We start from the raw sequence: 24,587 nt of genomic DNA on the forward strand, positions 1-24,587 counted from the left end.
GAGCTCAGTCACCCTCCCCAAGGGCAGCAGAGACCACTGCCCGCCCGGCACCTGCTCATCCCTGCAGCTGTCCTGTCTCTGGTGACCCCCGGCCCGGGGGGATTGACCGAGGCCCGGGACACCCGTCTGTCCCCGCGTCCGCGATGGGGGCACATCCCTCGGGAGCAGCGTCTGCAGGCTGCTGCCCTCTCCCTTTGTGACCGAGGCGTCACGGGTGCGGCGTCGCAGCCTCGTTCTCCTGTCTGCTTCAGGACGGCTGCCCGGTGCACCGGCCCCTCCGCATCCGGGGGACCAGCCTCCCGCCTCCACCCTCTCCTTGCCCCCACGCTGCAAGTCCTGCTCATTCTGTGGCCAGCGCCTGAGGGCCCCTGGGTGCCTGCGTCCTTCTGTCCCATCGCCCTGTTTCCGGGTCTCCGTGGTGGAGCCCACCACTTATCCTCCTTCCTCTCAGAGCGAGACACTCGGAAACGGGATCTCGGCACTGGGAGCGCTCAAGGCTCCGGGCCGCCAAGATGCTGGCGCTCCCGGGAGCGGCCCTCGTCTGGGCACCGGGACCGGCCCTAGGTTTCCTGTGCCTCGACTTCTCCCCAAGGTCACACGTGCTCCAGCCCCAGAATTCTGCCTGCCACGGAATTAAACATCTGGATTTTAAATGCTGCTGATTTGTAGGATCTCTTCCCCCTAAGCAAGCGGGATCCGCGAAGCAGGCGAGGGGTGTTATGGGAACCCCCACGCAGCCGACCTCGGGGCCGCGCACGGGCAGCATCTGAGATGAACGGTGGACACGGGGTGAGGGGGCCCGTGGCCGGGATGGCAGGAGGGCTGGCCCTCCGGGTGGTGTTTCTGTGTCCCGCCTCCCCTCTGGGCCGTTTCTCACACAGCTGTCCGCCCCGAGGCGCGTCCAGGCGCTTCCAGCGTTTCCACGCCAGCAGGGAGTGGACCCACCTTCCCTCCAGTCCTTCGGCGACGGACGTGGTCCCGGAGCCGAGTCCCACTCATGCTCGTCAGTGCCGCCCCTGGGACCGAACTTGGCACACATGAGGACTGTTGCCCTATACCACCGCGCCCGGAGCTCTGGGCGCTCTCTGGTACCACGGTACAGTCGTGATCGCGGGCCACCATATAACACAGGTAACCGCGGGAACCCCGGGTCCCCCCAGGTAACAGACAGGAAGGAATGCGCGCTCTCAACAGCATTTCCAACAGACGTCGGTGAGAAGGAAAGTGGCCGGTCTGTCAGATCTGCGGGGACGGCGTTCACGGCTCGGAACGTTGCCTCAAACATGGAGCCAGATGGGCACTGGCTGCGGAGGGCCTGACGGGGACCATGACGGGAACCCCAGTGACACCCACACGGGGCCCACTGTCACGTAGGGACGTGTAGAGACCGTGGCCTCAAGCACTCTGGGAAATCCTCACCAGGAAAACCCCCAATTTGCATTTCATTTCAGGGCTTCCCAAAGCCCTAGCAAGAGTCAAGGACTCCCTTTTAGGGGAAACAGAAGAGCCCTCTTCACGCGTGCGGGTTTCCTACGCTGGCCTTAAGTGGAGGGTCCCAAGGCCCGGAGGCCTGAGGTGGGGCTGCACCCCTCCGGCACCGTGTCTGCCGAGGACCAGGCCCGACTGTGAGAGCGGCCAGTTGGAAGAGGGGGACGGTGGGGCGGGGTACCCACCTGCCTCGCAAGGGCCACCTGGTCCAAGGCTCGTGACCGCCAGTGGCTCCCGATGTGCTCCTCGAGCTCAGCCACCTGCTTCTGCAGCTCCAAAGCCTCCAGGTGCACTTGGCCCACCTCGTGCTGGACGGTGTCCGCGACCAGGGGTTTCTGCAGCACCTGGGGGGCCGTTTCAGGGGCAACGTTAGGAGGGGTGCCGGCTCCAGAGGGCAAGAGGGCAGGGAAGCAGGAGAAGGGCAGAGGCGCAGAGCAGAAACTATGCGAAGATCAGAAAGGAACACGTTTGTCAGTCTCTCCTCTCTGGCTTAACGCAGTGGCCACGCAGGCCTGTGCCCCACCCGGCCCCTGCAGGGTGGACTCGGGCACCTGTGGCGGAGCCTGCACTGGACTCCAAGGCTGGGTGGGGAGCATCCAGGCCGGGAACTGCCCGGGCGGAGGCAGAGGCCCAAAACCCTCTTCCTGAGCCTAGTACAGGTGGAAACAAACACCTGCAGGCAATCCGGGGCCTGGGAGGGGGAGGTGGGGGGTGGGAGGGGTGAAGCCAAGGCTGTCGAGAGGAGGTGACTGACAACTGGGGAGCAGACAGAAGGCAGGAGTGCACGGAAGGTGAAGAAGGGGAGTGCCAGGCGTGCGCGGCAGCTTTGGTCGCCACAGGGCAGCCGTGAGGTCCCCAAAGTGGGTCTCTGGCCAGAGCTCCGGGCCCAGCCCCTCACTTTGGCAGCTTCTCTGGACAACATCTGTCCTCCTGCTGATACAAGGAAGGAAAAAGGAACCAACGGACAGAATGGCACCTCTCTACACTCTGACTTGCCCACTTTATTCTCAGGAAGATAAAACATATTGTGTTCCTATTCCAGGAACTCCTACAGCGAAGTCCTGGTGAGTATCTTATTCTTTGAATTTGTCACATACGCATCAAAGAAGGTGACCGTTGGACAGACGCTGTTAATTAAAATAGAAACAAAAACCACTTTGAAGTGGACATTTTTCCTCACAATAATCCTATGCTCTCTATCAAAAGAACATTAAAGCTTGAAATGCTTATTTCCTGCTTGTAAAGTGTGTGCACGCCTGTGTGTAAAAGTGCAGCAGTGGGCAGAACGGGAAGCAGCAAGGACAGAGCGTCCCGAGACCCCTCCCCTCGCGTGCGTATGGAGGTCCGTCTGAATATGCAAGGTGGTGCGATTCACGTATTTACGGACTCCGAGGACCATGTGAAAGTCCCTCTTTCCGTTGCCTCACGAAGAACATATCCACACGGAAGGCGACGGGGCGGCCCGGCACCAGAAGCATAAGCAGGAAGAAAACACAGACAAGACCAGGAATCGTAAAAACTAAAAACCTGTGCTTCAAAGGACGCTGTCAAGAAAGTGAAAAGACAAGCCTGAAAATGGGAGGAAAAATTTACAAACTGGACATCTGATAAGGGACTAGTATCCAACGTACACGAAGGACTCTTCGAACCCAACGATCAAAAAGACAATCCAGTTACAAATGGGCAAAGGATTTGAAGAGACATTTTTCCAAAGAATGCACACAAATGGCCAATAACTCCATGAAAAGATGCTCCGCATCATCAGTCGTCAGGAAAACTGCAAATCAAAACCACTGTGAGGTATCATTTCGCCCCACTAGATCGGCTAGAGTCAAAAAGACAGAAAATAGGTGGTGTGAACCAGGACGTGGGCCGCCGGAGTCCTCACGCGCAGCCAGAGGGACACCAAACGGTGTAGCCGCTCGTGAAAACAGCTCGGTGGTTCTTCAGAGTCACCATCGACCCAGCAATTCCACTCCTACACACGTACCCCAGAGAATTGAAAGCAGGGGCTTGAACAGATGCTCGGACACCATGTTCACAGCAGCGTTCTCCACAAGTGCCAAGCATGGGAGCAGCCAAGTGTCCATCGGGGGACGGACGGTGTGGGAAACACAGCGGTTTATCACCCCGTCCCTAGAAGGCGTGAGCACTGGTTTACGCTACTGCCCGTGGGTGAGCCGCGAAGACATGAGGCCGAGGGAAATGAGCCAGTCACGCGAGGGCAGATTCCGCAGACCCCGCTCACGGGAGAGTCGTCCAGCTCCCGGAGGCAGGGCAGACGTCCCCGGGGGAAGGGATGAGGGGTCAGTGTTCGATGGGGACGGTTTCTGTTTGGATGACGAAAAAGTTCTGGGAATGGACAGTGGTGATGTTTATACACGTTGTGAATGTAGTTAACGTCACTGAACATACGCTTGAAAATTGTACACTTTATGTGTATTTCACCACGATAAAAAAAAAAAAAAAACTCTAAAAAAAGAGAAATTATGAATCTGTAGCAATAAAGCACGGCTGTGACCCTGGCAACACGTGTGACAGGGCAGAACTTGCGTCCCAGGAAACAGTGGGCGCCGGCCAGCCTGACTCAAAGGGCCGGGCCTCCGAGGCGTCTCCCGCCACACCAGGGCACCCCCCACGCGCTCTGGCGTGTCCCGAGGGGGCAGCAGTCCTGCGTGGGCTCCACCGTGGGCGCTGCACCTCTGGACTTTCCTCTCGGTGACCGGGCCTGACTGTGCGCACCTTGCTGGGGACATGTTATCTCACAATAACCCCTTCCTGGGAGGGAAACTGAGGCACAGAGACTCCAAGAGGTCCAGCCAAAGACCCGCCCAGCCCAAGTGTCAAAGGGGAGGCCATACCTTCTGCCTGAGCCGGGCCACCAGGAAGTTCAGGAGACGTGTCCTGTTTCTGAGCCTCCCGAGCGCTAGACCCATGGGTGTGCCATCGGCCGGCACGGCTCCTCCTGCAGAAAGAGGGATTCCGTCAGGTTCAGGTCTCCTTCCCTTGGGGAAGGTTCCGGTCAACTGCCCTCTTTGGGGAGTAGACGTCTGTGCCGTCCAGGGCTGGGGACGCTTACTGTCACCGTGTGTCCACCCGGAAGTGAAGATCCCCTAGGACTGAGTGGAAGGCACGTGGTCCCAACAAAAACTGAGAGGCGCTGGCGACAGATGACGTATAACCCTAGTATCGAGAGAGCAAGGATCTTTGCAGGAAAACAGTGGAAGCTTACCACCTAATGTCTGCAGAGGCCAGTCTGCACCAGCCTCCTAGTCATCTGGGAATTAGAAAAAATGTTCCTACAACCCAGAGGTCAAAGAAAGAATCAGTAGAGGTAAGAAATTATTTTGGCCTGAGTTATCATTAATACAACGCTTACCAAAACTTAATGAAGGGATTGAAAACTGTCCTTTTAAAAATGTTTATGGCCAGGGGCGCCCGGGTGGCTCAGTCGGTTGTGCGTCCGACTTCGGCTCAGGTCATGATCTCACAGTCCGTGAGTTCGAGCCCTGCGTCAGGCTCTGTGCTGACAACTCAGAGCCTGGAGCCTGCTTCGGATTCTGTGTCTCCCTCTCTCTCTGTCCTTCCCCTGCTCACGCTCTGTCTCTGTCTCAAAAATAGATAAAAACATTTTTTAAAAATTTAAGAAAATATTTATGGCCATAGTAGCTTTTTTTTTAGAAAAGAAGGGTGAAAAGTCAATGAGCTGAATAGCCATTTCAAAAACAAGAAGGCCAACTAAATAAACTAGAAGAAAGGAAAGAATAAAGGTAATACTACATACTGAGAAAACAGAAAATAAATGTGTAATGCAGCTGGCTCCTTGAAAAGGCTTTTTAAAAGATAAATTCCTGGTAAGACTAAGGAAGAAAAAAAAAGTCAACAGAAACAACACAATCGATGAAAACACAGTCATTACTTTAGATCCTACAGGCTTTTAAAACTTTTAGGACAATACTATAGGCAATTTTATGCCAAATTTTCAAAAACTTAGAGGAACCGGATAATTTTCTAATAAAATATCAAAAAGCGACATGCCAAAAAGAAAATCTGGATCATCTTTTAACTGTGAAAAAAACTGAATTCACCCTTTAAAACCTTCCCACAAGGAAAATCCTAAACCAGGGGGTTCAGAGTTGAAATCTATTAATGGTTCAGGAAAAATTGACGTCTGTCTGACACAAACTTTTTCAGAAAGCAGAGAAATAGGGAACATCTTCCAATATATTTGAGGCCAGAATAACCGTGATCCCCAAATTTGACAATGAGCATCATAAGAGAGAGTACAAACCAGCCTCACTCACGAACATAAACGTATTAATTCTCAAAACAACATTAGTACAAGGATGTATCACATGTTGGGTCCATTGCAGAACTTTAAATCTATTTAACACTCAAAACCCAGCGCAAGCCTGCTGTTTGGACAAGACCATGAGCGTGTGCCCTGTCCCTCTCCTTCCTGGAAGCTGAAAGCCCAAAGCGACTCTGAGGGTGCCCAGCGGGCGAGGGTGGGGCCCGAGGCCAGGGGCGGTTGAAGGGCAAGGAGCGGGGGGGCGGGGGGGGGGGGGGGGGAAGGAGGGGGGGGGGTCTCAGGGGACGCTCTGCCGCGGGTTCCTGAACTTCCTTCCTGTGTTTCCGGGCTTTGGTGCCAGAGCAGCCACAAGCCAGAAGCACCAGGAGCCCAGACGAGGGAGACTCCGCTGGTGCGGCCCATACAGACAAGGGCCCACCCTGCACCACCCTGCACCACGCGGCCTGCACCCCTCCAGGGAAGAGCATGTGGGGAGGATTGCAGAGAGGGGGAGCGAGAGAAAGGAATTCCTTCAATCTGCCCACAGAGTCCCTGAGGGGCCCGCGTGGAAACCAGGCAGCATCCGGACAGCCAAAGCTTTCAGAGCTGAGCTCTGTGGGGCCAGGGAAACCGCCCAGGACTTAACTGGGCTCGGGCGGCACCCGTGCAGGCACGGCAGAACAGCAGGGCAAAGACTCTGGAGAGTAAGTGGTCCTTCAGAGCCAGCCCAAGAGAGCGGGCCAGGATACAGACGAGCACTGTGCCCCAGAGAGGTGGGGGGCCTGCTAACACAGAAGTGGAGTAAAACCGGAGTGGTAAGGGTCGGAGGGTCCGGGCACCAGAGTCTGAAGTTACTCATCACGCCGATAACCAGGAAGATCTCGACACAATGAGAAAAGACAACGCTGAGGGGGACACAGACGTCGGGATCATGGGGTCATGGAATAAGCAGGCCGGATGAGGAACCGTGCAAGCTGACTCACTGTTAAAACGGTAGAAAAGAAAAGTTTTAGAGGAATGAAAGGTACAAAGAAAACAAAATGGAAATCTTGAACGGAAATCGAAATAAAAGTCCCCCCAGTGGGCTCAGAGCAGCGCTGAGAGGACACGGGCCTGGCGAGCATGGGGACAGACGCAGGGATCACCTGCCTGAACAGCAGAGAAAACGCACTGGAAAAAGGAACAGAGCCACAGAGACCCTCGGGAAAAGAACAGAAAAAGCTAGCATTTTTGTCAGCGGAGTCCCTACGGGAAAAAAGAGCATAGAGCCGAAAAAACGCTTAAAGAAATGATGGTTGAAAACATCCCAAATTTGGCAAAAGACAATCACCTTAGATTCAATGCCAAACAGGATAAGCCAAAGAAGCGTGTGCCCAGACACATCATCATCAGACTTCGGGCACGAATGACAGACTCTTGAAAGCAGGTGGACAGAACAGGTGTGTGGCTTGTGGGAGACAAAGGTTTGGGCAGTAGAAGCCTTCTCAGCCGGAAGTGGCACAATTATCTTAAGGGTTGAGAGCTGAGAACCGTCAACTCCTACTTTCATACCAGAGAATAGATTCTACAGGGACACAGGTGAAAAAGGAAAACCAGAGAGCTTGTTATCAGCACATCTGCCGTAAGAGCTGATGACAGGGAGGCTAGAACCTCGGGACTCAAGGACACACACAAAGGGCAAACGTCCAGGTGAACGTCACAGACGCTACCTTGGTTTTTTTTTTTTTTTTTAATATATGAAATTTATTGTCAAATAACCTTGGTTTGTTTTTTTTTTTACTGTTTATTTTGAAAGAGAGAGAGCATGCAAGCAAGGGAGGGTGGAGAGAGAGGGGGACACAGAATTTGAAGCAGGCTCTAGGCTCTGAGCTGTCAGTACAGAGCCCAATGCGGGGCTCGAACTCACGAACCATGAGATCATGACCTGAGCTGAAGTTGAACACTTAACCGACAGCCACCCAGGTGCCCCAATACTTATTTAGTTTTGAGAGAGAGGGGGAGAGAGAGAGAGAGAGAGACAATGTGAGAGCAGAGGAGAGGGGCAGAGAGAGGGAGACACAGAATCAGACACAGGCTCCAGGCCCCGAGCCGTCAGCACAGAGCCCAATGGGGGGCTCGAACTCACAAACCATGAGATCATGACCTGAGCCGAAGTCAGACGCTTAACCGACAGCCACCCAGGCGCCCCTCCTCTTAAGTTTTTTAAAATTATGTTTGACAATTTGGGACACCTGGGTGGCTCAGTCGGTTGAGTGTCCAACTTTAGCTCAGGTCATGATCTCACGGCTGGTGGGTTCAAGCCCCGCATCGGACTCTGTACTGACAGCTTGGAGCCTGGAGCCTGCTTCAGATTCTGTGTCCCCCTCTCTCTCTGCCCCTCCTTGGCTTGCATTCTGTACCTCTTTCTCTCTCTCTCTCAAAAATAAACATAAAAAAAAATAATAATAAATAAATAAATAAATAAATAAATAAATAAAATTATGTTTGACAATTAAAAGCAAGCATGCTAATCCTGACTGAAGCAGTTCTCCACATAGGAGAGGTGATGTTTACGACAGCAACGCGGGGACGGGGCCTAACGGCAGGAAGATGGTGCTGACGGGAGCTGGCTGCGAGAGGTCACATGGCCGTGCTGTGATCCCTGGGGCCCAGACAGATACACTCAGAAACAACACATACATTAAAATGGAACACAAACAATGTTCGGATGACCCACAGGCACAGGAAAGAAGACACCTGGGCCAGAGAGCGGGCAGGAAGCGGCTGCTCAGATCAACACGACAATAACTATAAAGCGTGGATGATATAAATCCTATCAGTTAAAAATATTAGCAAATGAGAAAAAAAAATTAGCAAAATGGGGGTGTCTGGGTGGTTCAGTCAGTTGAGCGTCTGACTCTAGATTTCAGCTCAAGTCACGACCTCACGGCTTGTGAGATCGAGCCCCGCATCAGGCTCTGTGCTGACAGCATGAAGTGTGCTTGGGATTCTCTCTCTCTGCCTCTTCCCTGCGTGTATGCACTCTCTCAAAATAAACATTAAAAGAATGAAAACCGTAACTGAAAAAAAATTTTTTTTAATTAGCAAAATGGATTTTAAAAATTGACCTGCCTAGGGGCGCCTGGGTGGCGCAGTCGGTTAAGTGTCCGACTTCAGCCAGGTCACAATCTCGCGGTCCGTGAGTTCGAGCCCCGCGTCAGGCTCTGGGCTGATGGCTCGGAGCCTGGAGCCTGTTTCCGATTCTGTGTCTCCCTCTCTCTCTGCCCCTCCCCCGTTCATGCTCTGTCTCTCTCTGTCCCAAAAATAAACAAAAAACGTTGAAAAAAAAAAATTAAAAAAAAAAAAATTGACCTGCCTATATGCTGCCTACAAGAAATTCATTTCAAATGTGATGCTGTAGCAAGATTCTCGCACAGAGAGTCTGACACCCAGGCTTTTCTTTCCGGGAAGCAACTTTATTTGTGCTAGCACTGTTCAGCTGGGTTTGTACCCGAAGAAATGAGCCCCTGAATGCCACGTGGCATAGTTTTCACATATTTTCTACTTCTTTGTCTCCCATATATGGTAACATGCAAACATGCACTCTGATTAAGTGGTCTCATGTTACAAGGTCATGAGGGATTTTGTCATGTACACACATAGCCAGGTTACCTTGAGGTATTTTATTTTTCCTCAGGAAGGGGACTTTACCACAATATAAGGAGTTAAAAGTTAAAGGATTATAAAGATACACCAAGAAGACTCTAATCAAAAGGAAGCTGGAGTGATGTGATTAACACTAGACAGAGCACACTTTAGAGCACTGCACCCCTAACAGGTAAAGAGGATCATTACGTGATGCTATCAGGGCCGGTCCCCTCTTACAAACACAGAAACTCTAAACGTGTATGCAACCAACAACAAAGCTCCAAAACACAGTAAGCAAAAACTGGCAGAAGCATGATAAAAAACAACCATGTATTACAGCAGGAATAGAAAGGAACTTCCTTAATCTGGCCCTGTGCCCCAAAAAACCTTTAGCGGCTTTAAAGTCAAATGTTGAAATTTTTCTCTGGAGTCAGGAAGAAAGTCAGCCATTACCAACACCATACTGGAGATTCTGGCCTGGAAAAGTAATATAAGGAAAAGACATAAAAGATGCCAGCACTGGGAACGCAAGCAGGCCCCTGGCTGGAGACGAGCTGATCTGTAGGTGGAGCATCCCACTCCTTCACCTGTCTTCCTACACAGTCAGCCCCAGAAACCAGCCGGTGGGATGCGTCCATCCCCCTAGAAGGGCTCTCCACTGGGCCAGCGCCCAGCCGGGCATGGGGGTGTCTGCGTGGCGCCAGAGCAGGGGTGGGGCAGGGAGGTGCCCACCCGGAGAGGTAAACGAGTGTAAACACTTTGAGAATGGGTGGCATGGGGACCCTTGCCTGGGTGCCGGGAAGGGGGGGGGGGACCTGTAGTCTGCGATCTTTCCTTGATGCGTGCGTTTGCATTTTGTGGACTTTCTGGGGGTTTATATTTCAATTAAAACAATGTAAAACAGATGCAGAAACCAGAGTGTTCCTGGAACAAAGCATTCAACAGGACAAGACAAGGACTCTTACCAGGCACTTCGGCCAAGAGGTGGACGCTGGCTTGAACGTCAGAGTGAGATGAGGACATCTTCGAAGGATCTAACACATCTTCTACCTGTCCTTCCAGGGTTTTAAATTTATGCTTCAGATTTCTGATTTCTGTTTCGAGGACCATGATGTAATCTGCCGCAAAACAACCCAATAAATACACCGGCACACGCGTTACACTCCCCTCGCCCGTCACAAGATAGGGGCTCCCTCCCGCTGTCCCGCTCTTCCCCCCGCCCCGCCTCCCACACCCGTCCTGGCCCCAGTGCCCCCCTCCCCTCTGGTGCCGGGCGCGCTCTGAGGATGGCTGCGCCCCTGCGCTCCCTCAGACCCATGAGCCTGCGTACACGGAAGCATGAGTCTCAGGCGTGGAGTCGTGAGCTGGCGCCCTCCGCTCAGGACCGCTCCGGGGCCCCTCTTAACGGTGCACAGGAGGGGTGGGGGGGAGCCCAGCTCCGTTACGGCACAGGCCCCGAGGAGAGGCCTGGTATCCGCCAGCCTGCACAGCCCGCCTCTTGGAGAACACAGTGCCCACTCCCCTCCCCATGCAAGTGGCCTCCAGGCTCCAAGTGCCAAGTACACATCCTTCCCTTCTTTCTGCCACTTTATCGATAAAAAGTTGCTGTTCTACGTATAAACGTGGACATTAAGATCCCTTCCTTTGGAGGAGAAGCCTCTATCATACTCTGAATTCGTCAGAGCGGATGTTCATCTATGAGACTCCAAGTGAAGCATGTTTTGGACCCACTGGAGATCTGTCCCCTCCCCATTCTCCCTGCCCCCGCTCCGGCTCACCAGGAGCCGCGGCCTCAGCTGCTGCCTTTGGAAGGGGCTGTGCGGGGTCAGAGGCCTGACCCCCTGACTGCTCAGGAGGAAGAACCTGGTCGTTCAGGGTCTCCATTTCCTCCCTCATCTCCGCAACAGCACGTCGTAAGCTTGCGTTTTGCTCCTGGAGCCTCTGGATCTCACTAGATGGAAAACTTTCACTTACTTCTTCTTCACGATGCCTTAGGAGCACCTGTCAAGCACAAAAAGAAAGAAAATGGTTACAGCTACAGAAGAAGCCCACAGGCACGCCTGGCTGGCTCTGCTTGGGATTCTCTCCCCCCCGCCTCTGCTGCCCCCCCCCAAATAAATGGATAAACATAAAAGTCCCTTAAGAAAAAAAGAAGAAACCCACGGTTTGCTGCCCGTCCAAGGCTCTGCCCACCCGTCTGCCCTCCAGGCTGGGGGAACCTTCCATCTAGACTGATGGGGCGATGAAAGCCCCCTCCTTCCAGGTGTCACAAAGACAAGACTGCTGCTCGCCACCGGGAGCGCTTACTGAGAAATCGGGGGCCCCTTCCCTTTCAGTCGCAAAACCGTCAGCCACCCACAGGGCGGCTGCCGTGGAAAAGACGCAAGAACAAGTGCCGGCAGGGAGAGAGACGACGTGGGACCCCTGCCCGCTGGGAAGGTGAACGGATGCGGCGGCCTGTGGGTGAAAGATGGGGCGCCGCCGCGGAAAATCGCCTGGCGGTCCTCGAGAGATTAAGCGCGGAGGTGATTACACGACCCGGCAATTCCACTTCGAGGCGTATGCCCAGAGAACCGAAAACGTTATGTCCACGTGAAAACGTGTACACGCACGTTCACGGCAGCAGTCTTCACGGCAGCCAGGGTGCGCAAACGCAAATGTCCACCGATGGACAGACGCGTGGGTGAATTAAAGACGTGACACAACAGAGAGTACGAAGCCACACAGGAATGCAGTCTAGCGCGTGCTACAACACAGACCAGCCGTGAAGATGCTCCCAGTGGTGCCCGCGACTTCGATACGGTTGTAGGTATACATATGCTCAAGGGTTTGAAGGAAAACAGGAATGTGAAAGGAAGAGGAACAGGAGATAATTTGACAAGAACACAACGGCCTCTGCAGAGATGAGAAAGATATTATTTGAAATAAGAAATTCACTGGAGGGGCCCCTGAGGGGCTCAGTCAGTTAAGCGTCTGACTCTCGATTTCGACTCAGGTCACGATCTCACCGTTTGTGGGTTCAAGCCCCGTGTCAGGCTCTGCACTGACGAGGTAGAGCCTGTTCGGGATTCTCTCTGTCTCTCCGTCTCTCTCTCTCTCTGCCCCTCCCCTGCTCATGCTCTAAGTAAATAAACTTAAAAAAAAAAAAAAAATTCACGGGGCACCTGGGTGGCCCAGTCGGTTAAGCGTCCGACTTCGGCTCAGGTCATGATCTCACGGTCCGTGAGTTTGAGCCCCGCGTCAGGCTCTGTGCTGACAGCTCAGAGCCTGGAGCCTGCTTCAGATTCTGTGTCTCCTTCTCTCTCTGACCCTCCCCTGTTCATGCTCTGTCTCTCTCTGTCTCAAAAATAAATGAACATTAAAAAAAAAATTAAAAAAAAAATTCACTAGAGAGGCGGCCTAAGACCAGACGTCACAGGAGAAAGGGTCAGTGAGTGCGGATACACAGCAACAGAAAGCATTCAGCCAAGCAGAGGGGAAGGCCAAAAAGAGAGTCAGCAGAGGCCTGGTGACCCCGAGAACAGCATGGAGCCGGCTCAGGGCAAGGACCCAAGAACCCAGATACAGGAGGCAGAGGACATATTGGCCAAAATATCTTCAACGTTTATTTATTTTTGAGGGAGAGAGAAAGCACGTGACAGAGAGCAAGCAGGGGAGGGACAGAGAGAGGGAGACACAGAATCTGAAGCAGGCTCCAGGCTCCGAGCGGCCAGCACAGAGCCTGACGTTCAGCTCGAACCCACGATCCATGAGATCATGACCTGAGCCAAAGTCGGACGCTTGGCCGACGGAACCATCCAGGTGCCCCTGGCCAAAATATTTTCAAATTTGATGAAAACAAGTCCACAGACCCAAGAAGTCCACTGAAACCCAAAGCAAAATAAACACAAAGAAAATCATACCAAAAAGTACATCATAATCAACTTGCTAAAAAATCACAGATAAAGAGAAAAAAGGACCAGAAAAGCAATCCGAGGAACACAGCATATTAGGTGGCATGCACAGGCGCAAATACGAGGTTTCTGCCAACTTCTCACAAGAGCCACCGGGAGCCCCGAGACACAGGAAGGAAAAAGCCCTACCGCCTCGGAATCCTACAGTCAGTGCCTGTGTCCTTCCAAACGACAGCGAGACAGGCCGCTACCTTTGACCACCAGGATTCACCGCAGCAGGACCTGCTTCTGGCTGCAAACAACCAGAAAATCAGACAAGTTCCAGGAAACCAGCGTCTGCCGCCATGCCAGCACAGGACCGGGGTGCCCGACACAAGGGGGCAGGTAACTGAGCCCTGCGGCCTGGCCTGGCCTGCATGAGCCCCGGAAGGGCCCCCACCTTCAGGGATGTGCACTTACAGACCGCGCCCGCTTCCTTCCCTGCAGGGACCCCCCACCCCCCAGACAGAGCCTCCTCCCCTGCAGGGCCCCCCTCCCACAGACAGCGCCAGCCTCCTCCCCTGCAACCCCTCTCCCTGCCTGCCGCCGCTGACCCTGCGAGCAGGCAGGTGGGCCGCCCCAGGGTGCCATGGGCGCGCGCGCGCACACACACACACACACACACACACACACACACACACACACACACGGTAGTTCCTCACTCTCCGGCTGGTGGCTGGCCCCCCTCTGCTTGCACCAGGAGGGCTCTGGCCAGCCCTGTGGCACCTCACTACCCAAGAAGGTGAGCTGCCACCGAGCTCAGAGGGAGGCACCCACGTGCCTGTGCAGCCTTAGGGTGACAGGTGCCAGTCACCTCAGCAGCCGCTGGGAAGAGGAGGGCCACATGGTAAAATACACAACCATTTGTGAAGTGTCTTGAAGAATTACAATGACATGAAACATAATGATTGGACAAATGAAAAAAAGGAATCCCAGTTATACAGCACAACACAGACTATACAGAAACAGCACGTGCACAGGGACACATACCGAGATCCAGAGAGAGCAGTAACTAGAAAAACACCAGAGGGCGCCTGGGTGGCTCAGTCGGTTGAGCGTCCGACTTAGGCTCAGGTCATGATCTCACCGTCCGTGAGTTCGAGCCCCGCGTTGGGCTCTGTGCTGACAGCTCAGAGCTTAGAGCTTGCTTCGGGTTCTGTGTGTTCCTCTCTCTCTGTCCCTCCCCTGCTGATGCTCTCTTTCTCTTTCAAAAACGAATAAACATTAAAAAAAATTTTTTTTAATAAAAAAAATAAAAAAGAAAACACCAGAACGCCTGCACGGTGCGACCATGTGCGACCTCCATGTCCTCAGGAGTGGTAACACGCCCCCCACGCCCCGCGAGCGGGCTCCCCCAGCTGGTGCCAGCAGCGGGCGAGGTGCTGTGTCACAGGCCCCCTTTAATGCTTCGCAAAGAGCCCGCATCAGATGCAGGAAGTGACGCTCGAGTTAACGAGGGGTGACCCGACCACCACGCTGTCCGTGCTGCCGCCACGTGCTCAACCCGCCACCCTGCTCCAGGCACTCGCTCGCGTCTCACAAAAGCGCCACGGAGGCCACACGGGAGCCGAGCTGGGCCCCGGGTCCACCTGGTCCCCAAGGCCACTCCCCTAAACTGAAACTGTCGAATTCCCGCAGTGGCCACACGTTCCCTCTCCTTCCAGAAGGAAGCCAGCTCTTCTACTGAGCGCGGACCCAGCTTTCCCACACCCCTCGTCGAGGCGTCGAGGCCTTCGCGGGCTCTGCTCTGCACCTGCCCTGCCTTCCAGCCCCGACTCCTCCGCCCCCCGCTCGCCGCTCACACTGCTGACAGGAGGGGCGACCTGTTTTCCTGCTCTCGTGCCCGCCACGGCATTCCGTGGCTGCCGGGCAAAACCTCACAGCTGCTCCCGCGCGGGCACGACAGCAGAACCCGACGGCCCTGGCGCTGGCCTGGCCCCGCGCAAACGTCCCTCCGCCACACGTGGGGCAGGGACCACCCTCACAGGGCCTTGGCTTCCTCGTCTATGAAGTGGAACGACAGCATCAGCCCCAAAACCCCCGGGCAGCCCAGCCAGCTCCAGGAGGCACGACCTCACCTGTGACGTCGCGTGGCGCCAGAGCCTCCGTGGCCCGGGCTGCGTTCTCTCCCCTGCAGCTCTGCACGGGGAGGGCCTGCCCTCCGGAGCCTGGGATTACCACCGGGGGCGTGACCGACGCGGTCCCCGCTGAGGCCCCACGCGCACCTCCGTGCCGAGCGGTGCCAGTGGGAAGGGGCCGCCACACAGGTAAGACGCAGCCGGGCGGCACAGCGGGGACCTGACGGCTCATCCCCCCGACTTTTCCTTAGAGACCCCGCCCGCTGCCCCTGACCTCGTATTTGCCCAGGACCCGCCTCTACGCCCGCGAGGCAGCCTCGGCACCGACGTGCTGACACCCACGAAGCGGGAGCACAGGCGCCCCGCCTCCTGCAGGGCTCGCATCAGAGGCTCATCCCACCGTGTCAGCCCGACCAGCGTACAGCTCCCACCCCCGGTCCCGGCTCTGAGACCGCGGCGGCACGCCAGCTGACGCCTTGCGCACAGCCCTGGGGCGCGTCCCGCCGCGTCCCGCCTGCCTTGGCTCCCGGCCCCCGACACGGGGTCAAATGTGTGCGCGTTTGTGGACAGGAGTGAAGGGTTTTCTCGGCGTGGCTGGCGGGCTACAACCTTCTCGGCGGGACTCCCGGCGCCCAGCCCGCCTCGAACACCAACCGCGGGCTGAGTGCCGTCCTCGGAGGGCACGGCCAGAGGCCCCGGGTCCCCCCACCCCACTCCGCAACGAGCACGGGCCACCGCCGGCGAGGACGGGAGCTGCGCGCTGCGCACCCACGGCCTGGCCCACGTGGCCCCGGTGCAAGAAGGCGGGGCCCGGTCTGCACGCCCCCCCCCCCCCCCCCCCCCCCCCGGCTGACACGGCGGGTGGGAGAGGCTGCCCCGCTGGGAAGGTCTTCCCGAGCACTTCCGAAGCTCCGTCACCCGGCACAACTGGCTGAGTGACTTTTCGTGAAGGGACGGAGGTCAGACTACTGAACAAACGGCCCTGGGACCAGGAGGATGGGGTCCGAGGCAGGGTCAGGCCGGCACCTTCCCGTGTGGGCTTTTCCCAGACCTCCCAGCAGCCCGGCGACACGGCTTCCCTCAGGGGCCCCGAGGCGAGCCCCACGACGGGCCGGGGTTCGCTACGGGGCACACGCCTCAGGCTGGGAGCAAACCTCGGAGACTCTGGTGAGACTCCTTCCTCCCTCCTCCAGCTTCTAGTGTTTACCAGAGAACCCTGGTGTCCCTTGGTTTGGGGCCACGCCACTCCCACCTCCGCCTCTGTTGGCGCGTGGCCCTCTCCCTGCGTCTCTGTCTTCCACGTGGTGTTTTTTATCAGGAGGCCGGTCATATTGGATTAGGGCCCACCCTGCTCCAGCGTGACCTCGTCTGCACTGGTTACATCCACACAGACCCTATTTCCAAGTAAGGCTGCATCTCAAAGAGCTGGCGGCTAGGACTGGAGCCTGTCCCCTCGGGGCCACCGTGCAACCCACAGGCATCTCAGTCAGCGTCAGGCTCTGGCCAGCTATCCGTCAGCGAGATCTGTGTGGGGAGAAAACGGCCACGGCTGTATGTCAGGTGGCTCAGACACCACGGGTGAAGCCGCGTGTCTCTGGGATAAAGTCTAACCTGTTAGTTCTGACCTCCCCGGAGAGACCCAGGCTTCAGTCACAAAAGAGCCCTTTGCTGCACCCTGAGATATCCTCCTGGATGTCTGATGGCACGCTGAATTCTCCAAAGTCAGCACCAAAACCGACAAAGCCAGCAGGACAGGAAGCCTTATTTACAACTTTTAAAATGAGGAAGTGATCTGGCTCTGGGGCCAGCGACGTGGCAGGAAGGACACCGGTGTCCCCGCCACCCGCTGATCCTTCCCCACGGGCCTTCCCACGCTGTGATGCCGAGGCCTGAAGAAACCTCCGCCTCCAGCACCACGTTCTCTCTGGGGCAGAGGCTCCTGCCCAGATGCCCACACAGACACGGGATCCGTTTCCTGCGTTCTGACAACTCTCACGAGTGACCATGACAGAATCATCAAATGTCCCCTCTGACTCTGTGGTAGAACCTAAAACCCTTGAGACAAGTAGAGGTCCTGGCTTCTGCACACAGGTTAGGACAAGTCACGGATACCCTTTTTCTTTAGTGATCTCTGTACCCAGTGTGGGGTTCGAACTCACGACCCTGAGGTCAAGAGCTGCACCCTCCACCGACTGAGCCAGCCAGGTGCCCCAAATTGCCAACATCTTAACACCGGTTAGAAGCCGGGTCTACAGACATGTGGCCACTGCATCATCTTAGAGCAAACCTTGCCCACCCGGGTCCCTACAACCAGCTAGAAGTCCAAGCGGCTGCTGCCTTTGGGGTGAGCAGGGGGCCAACGGGAAGGGGTGCGGCCAACTTTCCAGGGTGACAGACATGCTCTGCATTTTGTTGGAGGGCTGGGCCCATGGGTCCTTCACGTCAAACTCACTGACCTGTGCCCTGAAGGTCTGTGCGTTTCGCTGCATATAAAACAAGAAACAAGAACTCTTCACAGGCCTGGAGGAGTCTTCCCCCACCAGCCCCTCCTGCGCTCGCCGCCCCAGCCTCAGGCTGCCCCCCCCCCCCCCCCGACCGTGGCCCTCGGGCATCCGGGCTCGCAGCCCAGCTCCGCTCCTTGCACACTGTTACGCGGGGTCCCTGCGTCTCTGGGGCTGCGGCACCGGCCTCGGCGTCAGAGGACCCAGGGCCACAGACGAGGCTCTCGGGCAGCACCCGGATGGCGGGATGGCGGCACACGGCGACCTGCCGCGACAGCTCCGCGGATGAGACACGACCTCACGCTAAGCGTCTGCGCGGTGTGATGTCCGAAGGCGGGGTCTGAGATTTCAACGTGGGGTCCGCTTGAAATCTGGACTCTGAGTCCAGAGTCACCTCAGCTCCTTCAGGTGTCAGACTGGCCCCCGTTGTGCCGACGCCTGAGGAGACCGGGTGCCGCTGGGACCGCTCTCCCACCACCACGGCTGGGGGGGCGGGGGAGGCGCAGAGGAGGGCTAGGGAGGGGCGTCCCCGGGGGAGGCTCAGGGCGGGGGGCGGCCGTGCCGACCCGCACCTCCTTCTCAGGAAGAAGCCCGCGTGTCCTCAACGCCTGCACGGCCTGGTCTCTCTCAAGGGTCAAGGCCTTCAGCACCACCTCCTGGTCACACAGCGTCCGCTCTGTCTCCTGGAGCTTGGCAGCAACCTGGGGAGACACGGGGGAGTCGGTTCGTGTCGGAAGAGTCACGAGGCTCCTGGGAGCAGAGAGCAGGCGCGTGAGGGAGCGGCCCCCCCGGCCCAGGACCAGGCGGCGGTCGGGGCTGGCCGGGCGGCAGCATCAGGCTCGGGGTGCGGCCCTTTCCGCCCGGTCCCCTGTGCACAGGGGGCAGGGATCCTCCTGGCGCTGTTTTCTTAATGGGAAACAGGCTGACGCCATAAAAAATAAAACAGCCGGGGGGCCTGGGTGGCTTAGTCTGTTGAGCGACTGACTTGATTTCAGCTCAGGTCACGATCACACGGTTTGTGGGTTTGAGCCTCGTGTTGGGCTCTGAGCTGACAGCTCAGAGCCTGGAGCCTACTTAGGATTCTGTCTCTCTCTCTCTCTCTCTCTCTCTCTCTCTCTCTCTCTCTGCCCGTTCCCTGCTCACGTGCATTCACTCTCTCTAAAAGAAACAAACGGGTAAAAGGCTGGTGGGCAGGACAGGGACACCTTCCGCTGCTGTAATTTTTGTTGTGAGTCAAACTGCTCGGCGGGGTTCGCGAGCCCAGAGCCGCCTCCCCCCCCCCCCCCGCCCCCGCCCCCCGCCACCGGTGCCACAGCGCAGGAGGGAGTGCGAGGGCCACGCGGGGCACAGACCTGGTCCCGCGCGGCAGTCAGAGCCTGCAGCAAGTCCTCAGACGCGCGGTAGTGGTCCCTCTCGCGACTGTCACAGCGGTGCCGCCAGTCCAGCTCCAGCTGCACCTTGTCGCGGTGCAGGCACCGCTCCCGCTCCACTGCCGCCAGCAGCTGCTGCTTGTACCTGCGGGGACGCCGACGTCCTCCTGAGGCCCGTCCCCTCGCACGTGAGAAGCAAAGGCGTGTGGCAGGTGGCAGAGCGCGGGGAGGCGCCACCGCCCGCACTTGGGTCCCTCCCGGGGCCCCGCTGGGCCGGCCCGTGTTGGCCCGCGCGTGCTGACACGCGACGGTCTCGCGGCACGGCAGCCGGGACGAGTCTCTGCCGTGTAGACACGGAGGATAAGTGGAGTCTACGGGGAGCCTCGGGGTCAGGGCCGGGCAGACAGGAGGGACGCCCGGGAACCGAGGAGACCAGCAGCACAGAAGATCAACCTCAAGAAAGAGAAGAACCAAGAAAGAGAAGGGAAGAAACGAACAAACTTGAGGAAAAGCACGCAAGCTGCCTCCACTGGAGAAGGTGCGAGGGTCCTGGAGCCGCGGAGAGCGACCCCGGAGAGCTCGGGGGCGTGTGCAGCACAGAGCGCACGGAGCCGCAAGGCCAGAGAGAGACCTCCGAAAGCCAGCAGCCCCACGTCCACGGAACGCGGGTCTGCAGAGGTCCCAGCGGAGGGGACACAGGAGGAAACCCGGCGCCATGGGGGCACGCGCGTCCTTGGGCTGGAACGGGGCAGCGCACGCCGTGTGCAGTGGGCACTGGGCGGGGGTGGGGGGGAGCAAACTTGAGGGTGAGAGAGCGAGCGCCAGCCCGGCCCTGGACTTCTCGCCCGCCGCGCGGCGGGGGCCTCTGCACACGTCTCCCGAGTGTGACCGGGCGAGAGCGCGGGGGACAGGCGGCCCCCGTTTAGTGAGGCCCTGGAAGACCCCGTCCTGCCCGCTGCAGGGGGGCTCCTGCCGGCCTTGCGGAAGCAGCCGCGGGCCGCGCGAGGCCCCGACGGTCGGGACCTGAGGGCGCCGTGTGCAGGCTCTGTGCCGCCACCGGCTGCGGCCGGAACAGAAGGCGGCGCGTGCGGGAGGAAGCGGACAAGCCCCGACGCTCTCCGCACGAGGGCACCGCATTCCGACCAGCGGGCCTGGCGAGAGGCGCAAGGAAGCGAGAACGGCCTGGAAACAAGAGGGATGGGACCGCGTCGTGAATATGATCGGGAACAGAAAGCAACCACACACGTAAGACGGAGAAAGGTGAAAATGAAAACTCCTCAGCCTCAGTGGGACTGACCAAGGGGATGCTAACGCACGGGCACCTAGGACTCCCAGGAGAAAGGGGGCAAGCAGAGAAAGGCCGGTGGAAACCGCGGCAGGCGACGCACGCAGAACCTCACCTACAGACACGAACAATCAAATCACCACAAACCAACGATAAAGGGAAAAACACAAATCGGGAGGAAAAGGCACAACACGTGTGGAGGAACAAAGGGTGCCTGCGGAACCCTCCTGAGAAACAACGAGTGCCAGGAGAGAACAAGTCGTCTTCAACGGGAAGAAAACACCACCAGCCTGGAATTTTCCGTCGAGTAATAACACGCTTCAGAAAGATAAGGCAAAGAAATTTGGACAAACGGGCTGAGTGCAAGGCTGCGCTGGGAGGGGCGTCAAAGGACGTCTGGGGGCTGAAGAAAGATTACACCTTATGGAAACTTTCAACTTGACTTTTCTCTAATTTCACTGTTTTTTTTTTTTTAATTTTTAAAATTTTTTTATTTTTCAGAGAGAGCACATGAGCAGGGGAGGGGCAGAGAGAGAGAGACAGAGAGACAGAGAGAGAGAGAGAGAGAGAGAGAGAGGATCCCAAGCAGGCTCTGTGCTGTCAGCAGAGAGCCCAAAGTGGGGCTCAAACTCACAAACCACAAGATTGTGACCTGAGACGAAACCAAGAGTCAGACACTTAAACTACTGAGCCACCCAGGTGACCCTAAATTTGATTTTTAAAAAATGAAAAGCCATCAGAAATAAATATTGGAAAAAGCATAAACCTTTTCTTTCAATTTTTGTCTGTAATTAAAGGACATTATCAGATCAAAGCAACAAAAACAACATATGTAATTATATACGTACACAAAAGTAAAATGTTCGACAACAGCAAAGGAGAGTGAAGAGAAACAGGAGGTCGTACGGATTTTGTATTACATACAAAGAGCTAGACGTTATTAACGGCAAACTATGCATTCTGTGAATCTTAGAACAACCGTGAAATAAATAAAAAAGTTTATATAAGACAACAGTGGAAATAAAATGGAATCCTAAAAAACACTCAACTGTTTATCCATTTATTTATTTATTTTTAAATTTATTTCTTTATTTTTGAGAGAGAGAGAGAGACAGAGAGAGAGAGAACGAACAGGGGAGGGGCAGAGAGAAAGGGAGAGACAGACTCCCAAGCCAGCTCCCCGCTATCAGCTCAGAGCCTGATGCGGGGCTTAAACTCACAAACTGTGAGATCATGACCTGAGCTGACACCGAGAGCTGGACGTTTAAACAACTGAGCCAGCCAGGCACCCCCTCGACTGGGTTTTTAAAAGGCAGAAAAATTAAGGAACAAAAAATACGAGGAAAATATAAAACCAACTGCAGGTTGGCGATTTAAACCCAAACACATCAATCCTGGCATTAAATCAAATGATCTAAACGGTCCAGTGAATGGGCAGAGCTGTCGGGGAGACAGGAAAAGCAAGACACAGCACGCGCGATCGGTAAGAAATGCACTTGACCTCAGCACAAGTCAGAGTCAGTGCGTGGAAGGGTGTGCACGCAAACACCAGGCAGGAAGCACCCAAGTGGCCGTACTGACATCAGACACAGCAGACAAGCAAGGAGGAGGACTATCCAGAATAAAGACAGCTGCTTCCTGCTAATCGAGGGGCAGTCACCAAGAAGCCACAGCAACCCAGGACGCCTGGCTGGCTCAGTCAGAAAAGCGTGCAGCTCCTGATATCGGGGTCAGGAGTTTGAGCCCCACGCTGGGTGCAGAGACCACTTACATCGGTAAAACAAGATAAAATAAAATAAATAAAAGAAGCCATAACAACCCTAAATGCAAATCATTAATAAAAGACTTCGTGACTGGGGCGCCTGGGTGGTTGAGTGTCCGACTCTTGACCTCGGCTCACGTCATGATCTCACGGTTCGTGAGTTCAAGCCCCACGTCGGGCTCTGTGCTGTCAGTGTGGAGCCTGCTCGGGATTCCCCGTCTCCCCCCTCTCTGCCCCTCCTCCCCCTTTCGTGCTCTCTCTCAAAATAAATAGACTTAAAGAAAAGACCGATACAACGGATACGCCTCCAGCCAGACTCCTCCAAAACAAGAGTGGATGTTACCGCAGACTCTGCACACGTCAGAGACGAAACACACAAACACCGTACACGATTTTATGCCACTGAAGTCAACAATTCGACGAGACGGGCAAACTCACTGAAAGACACCAATTCCCCAAACTGAGACAGAACAACAGAAAACCTGCAATAAATGTCCGAATAAATACCACGGGAAGCCAGATGCTGCGTGAGTCCGTTGAGACGGAATCGCGGACGGGGCAGAAGGGACGCGCAGCGGCGGGGCCGGCGCAGGTGGGCGGCGGCCGCGAGGCGGTGAGGACATGCCGGACGGTGGGAAGGTTTCGGGTCCTGACTACAGGCCTGCTTGACAGGTGTTCATGCTGGTCAGGACTCCAACCGCACAGCCGAAACGAGTTTCCTCATATCTAAGCTATTCCTCAAGAAAGAGAATGTGACCCTCACTCCAGGGTTCATCCACTGGATGAGAAGAGACGGGGGTGGGACAGGACACACGGAGAGGTGCTTCCCCACACAGGACCGGGCAGGAGAGCTGCCGCGGCACCGGCTCCAGACCCGACACCACCTCCGGGGAAAGGCCTCCGCTGGCCGCCCCCCATCAGCCCATCCTGCTGGCTCTCCCTTCTCACAACCAGACACTCCCCTTCTCTGTCCTGTTTCTCGTCTTTTCCCCACAATAGGATGTGAGGCCAGGGCCTCGACTCCGTTCCCTTCTGTACCCTTGGCACCCAGAATGGCACCCGGCCCCCACGGGGCGCACAGCGAGAAGAGCATCTCGGGAACGTCCCCGGGGGCAGTCACCTTCCGACGTCCTGCTGGCACCTGGCCAGCTGTGCCTTGAGCTCCACTGCCTCTTCCTGCAGCGCCTGAATCTGAAGGTCCTTGGAGATCAGGTCCTTGGACAGCTGGGCGACCTGGGCATCCCAGCCCGATTTTAGAGCCGACGCCTCTTCACGAAGTCTGCACAAAGGAGGGAAGCTCTGTGAACGTGGGCGTGGAGCTCGCTCGCTCGCTCGCTCAAGCTTTCTTGTACACGGCACCCCGAGCACACAGGCTCACACGCGCGTGCAGCCCTCAAAGGGTACGCTGCACACCGGAGTGTCTTCCACGTCAGGGTGGAGACCTCCTTGCCTAGATCAGGAGACGGTCCCACGCGAGACGTATCCACCATCCATGCCACCCACCCAGCCGTCGACTGAGCACCTACGACGTGCCAGGTCCGTGCCAGACGTGCAGGGAAAGGCGAGCCACGGAGGCTGGCGGAGCCTGTGGTCTTGAGGTGGTGCCGTGTGGCTCACCTGGGCCACGCCGCACGCAGCCCCTCAACATGGAGACGCTCCTACAGGTTTTCAAACTGAACAGTAAAACGAGGTTGTACAGGAACCCCTACGCCACCTGGTAGAATCACTACACTTGGATAAATATCCCAAAAAGAAAAACGACACATAGAGATACTAACTAGGGAAGCGATAGTCTTGACGCACAAAAGGCCGCCTGCTGTGTGTTCACCCCGTTTGTGGCCCTGGCCCATTTCCTTCCCCATCCTTACGGGGAAAGGCACAGAACCCACACCTCCAGAGGAAATCAAGGCTGACCAGTGGACATCAAGATTCCGCGGGCTGGGGCGCCTGGGTGGCTCAGTCGGTTGAGCGCCGACTTCGGCTCAGGTCACGATCTCGCGGTCCGTGAGTTCGAGCCCCGCGTCGGGCTCGGTGCTGACAGCTCAGAGCCCGGAGCCTGTTTCAGATTCTGTGTCTCCCTCTCTCTGACCCTCCCCCATTCATGCTCTGTCTCTCTCTGTCTCAAAAATAAGTAAAAACGTTAAAAAAAAAAAAATTAAAAAAAAAAAAAAAGATTCCGCGGGCTGTACCGCTAACCTGCCTGGAAACAGCATGGAATAAATCTGGAGTCACAGACATTCTCAAAGGAGTAAG

The 24,587-nt window shown here is 56.2% G+C and overlaps 1 protein-coding gene across 10 annotated transcripts in view; it reads right to left on the reverse strand.

The window, feature by feature from the left end:
- The window catches only part of CCDC57 (coiled-coil domain containing 57), a 101,733-nt gene that overhangs the window by 48,504 nt on the left and 28,642 nt on the right, over positions 1-24,587 (reverse strand). For all 10 annotated transcript variants that reach the window (XR_006211442.1, XR_006211443.1, XM_042967622.1 and 7 more), the window contains 7 exons: positions 23,455-23,613; positions 19,270-19,432; positions 18,490-18,618; positions 11,185-11,407; positions 10,372-10,524; positions 4,350-4,453; positions 1,674-1,832 (listed from right to left, as the gene is read on the reverse strand). Coding sequence is in view for 8 of the 10 variants with exons in the window: in XM_042967622.1 (XP_042823556.1) it covers positions 1,674-1,832; positions 4,350-4,453; positions 10,372-10,524; positions 11,185-11,407; positions 18,490-18,618; positions 19,270-19,432; positions 23,455-23,613 (1,090 nt within the window). In the remaining 2 variants the exon portion in view is untranslated. The remainder of the gene's footprint in view (positions 1-1,673; positions 1,833-4,349; positions 4,454-10,371; positions 10,525-11,184; positions 11,408-18,489; positions 18,619-19,269; positions 19,433-23,454; positions 23,614-24,587) is intronic.

Source organism: Panthera tigris, chromosome E1 (assembly GCF_018350195.1).
Source record: "Panthera tigris isolate Pti1 chromosome E1, P.tigris_Pti1_mat1.1, whole genome shotgun sequence".
Lineage (NCBI taxonomy): Eukaryota > Metazoa > Chordata > Mammalia > Carnivora > Felidae > Panthera > Panthera tigris.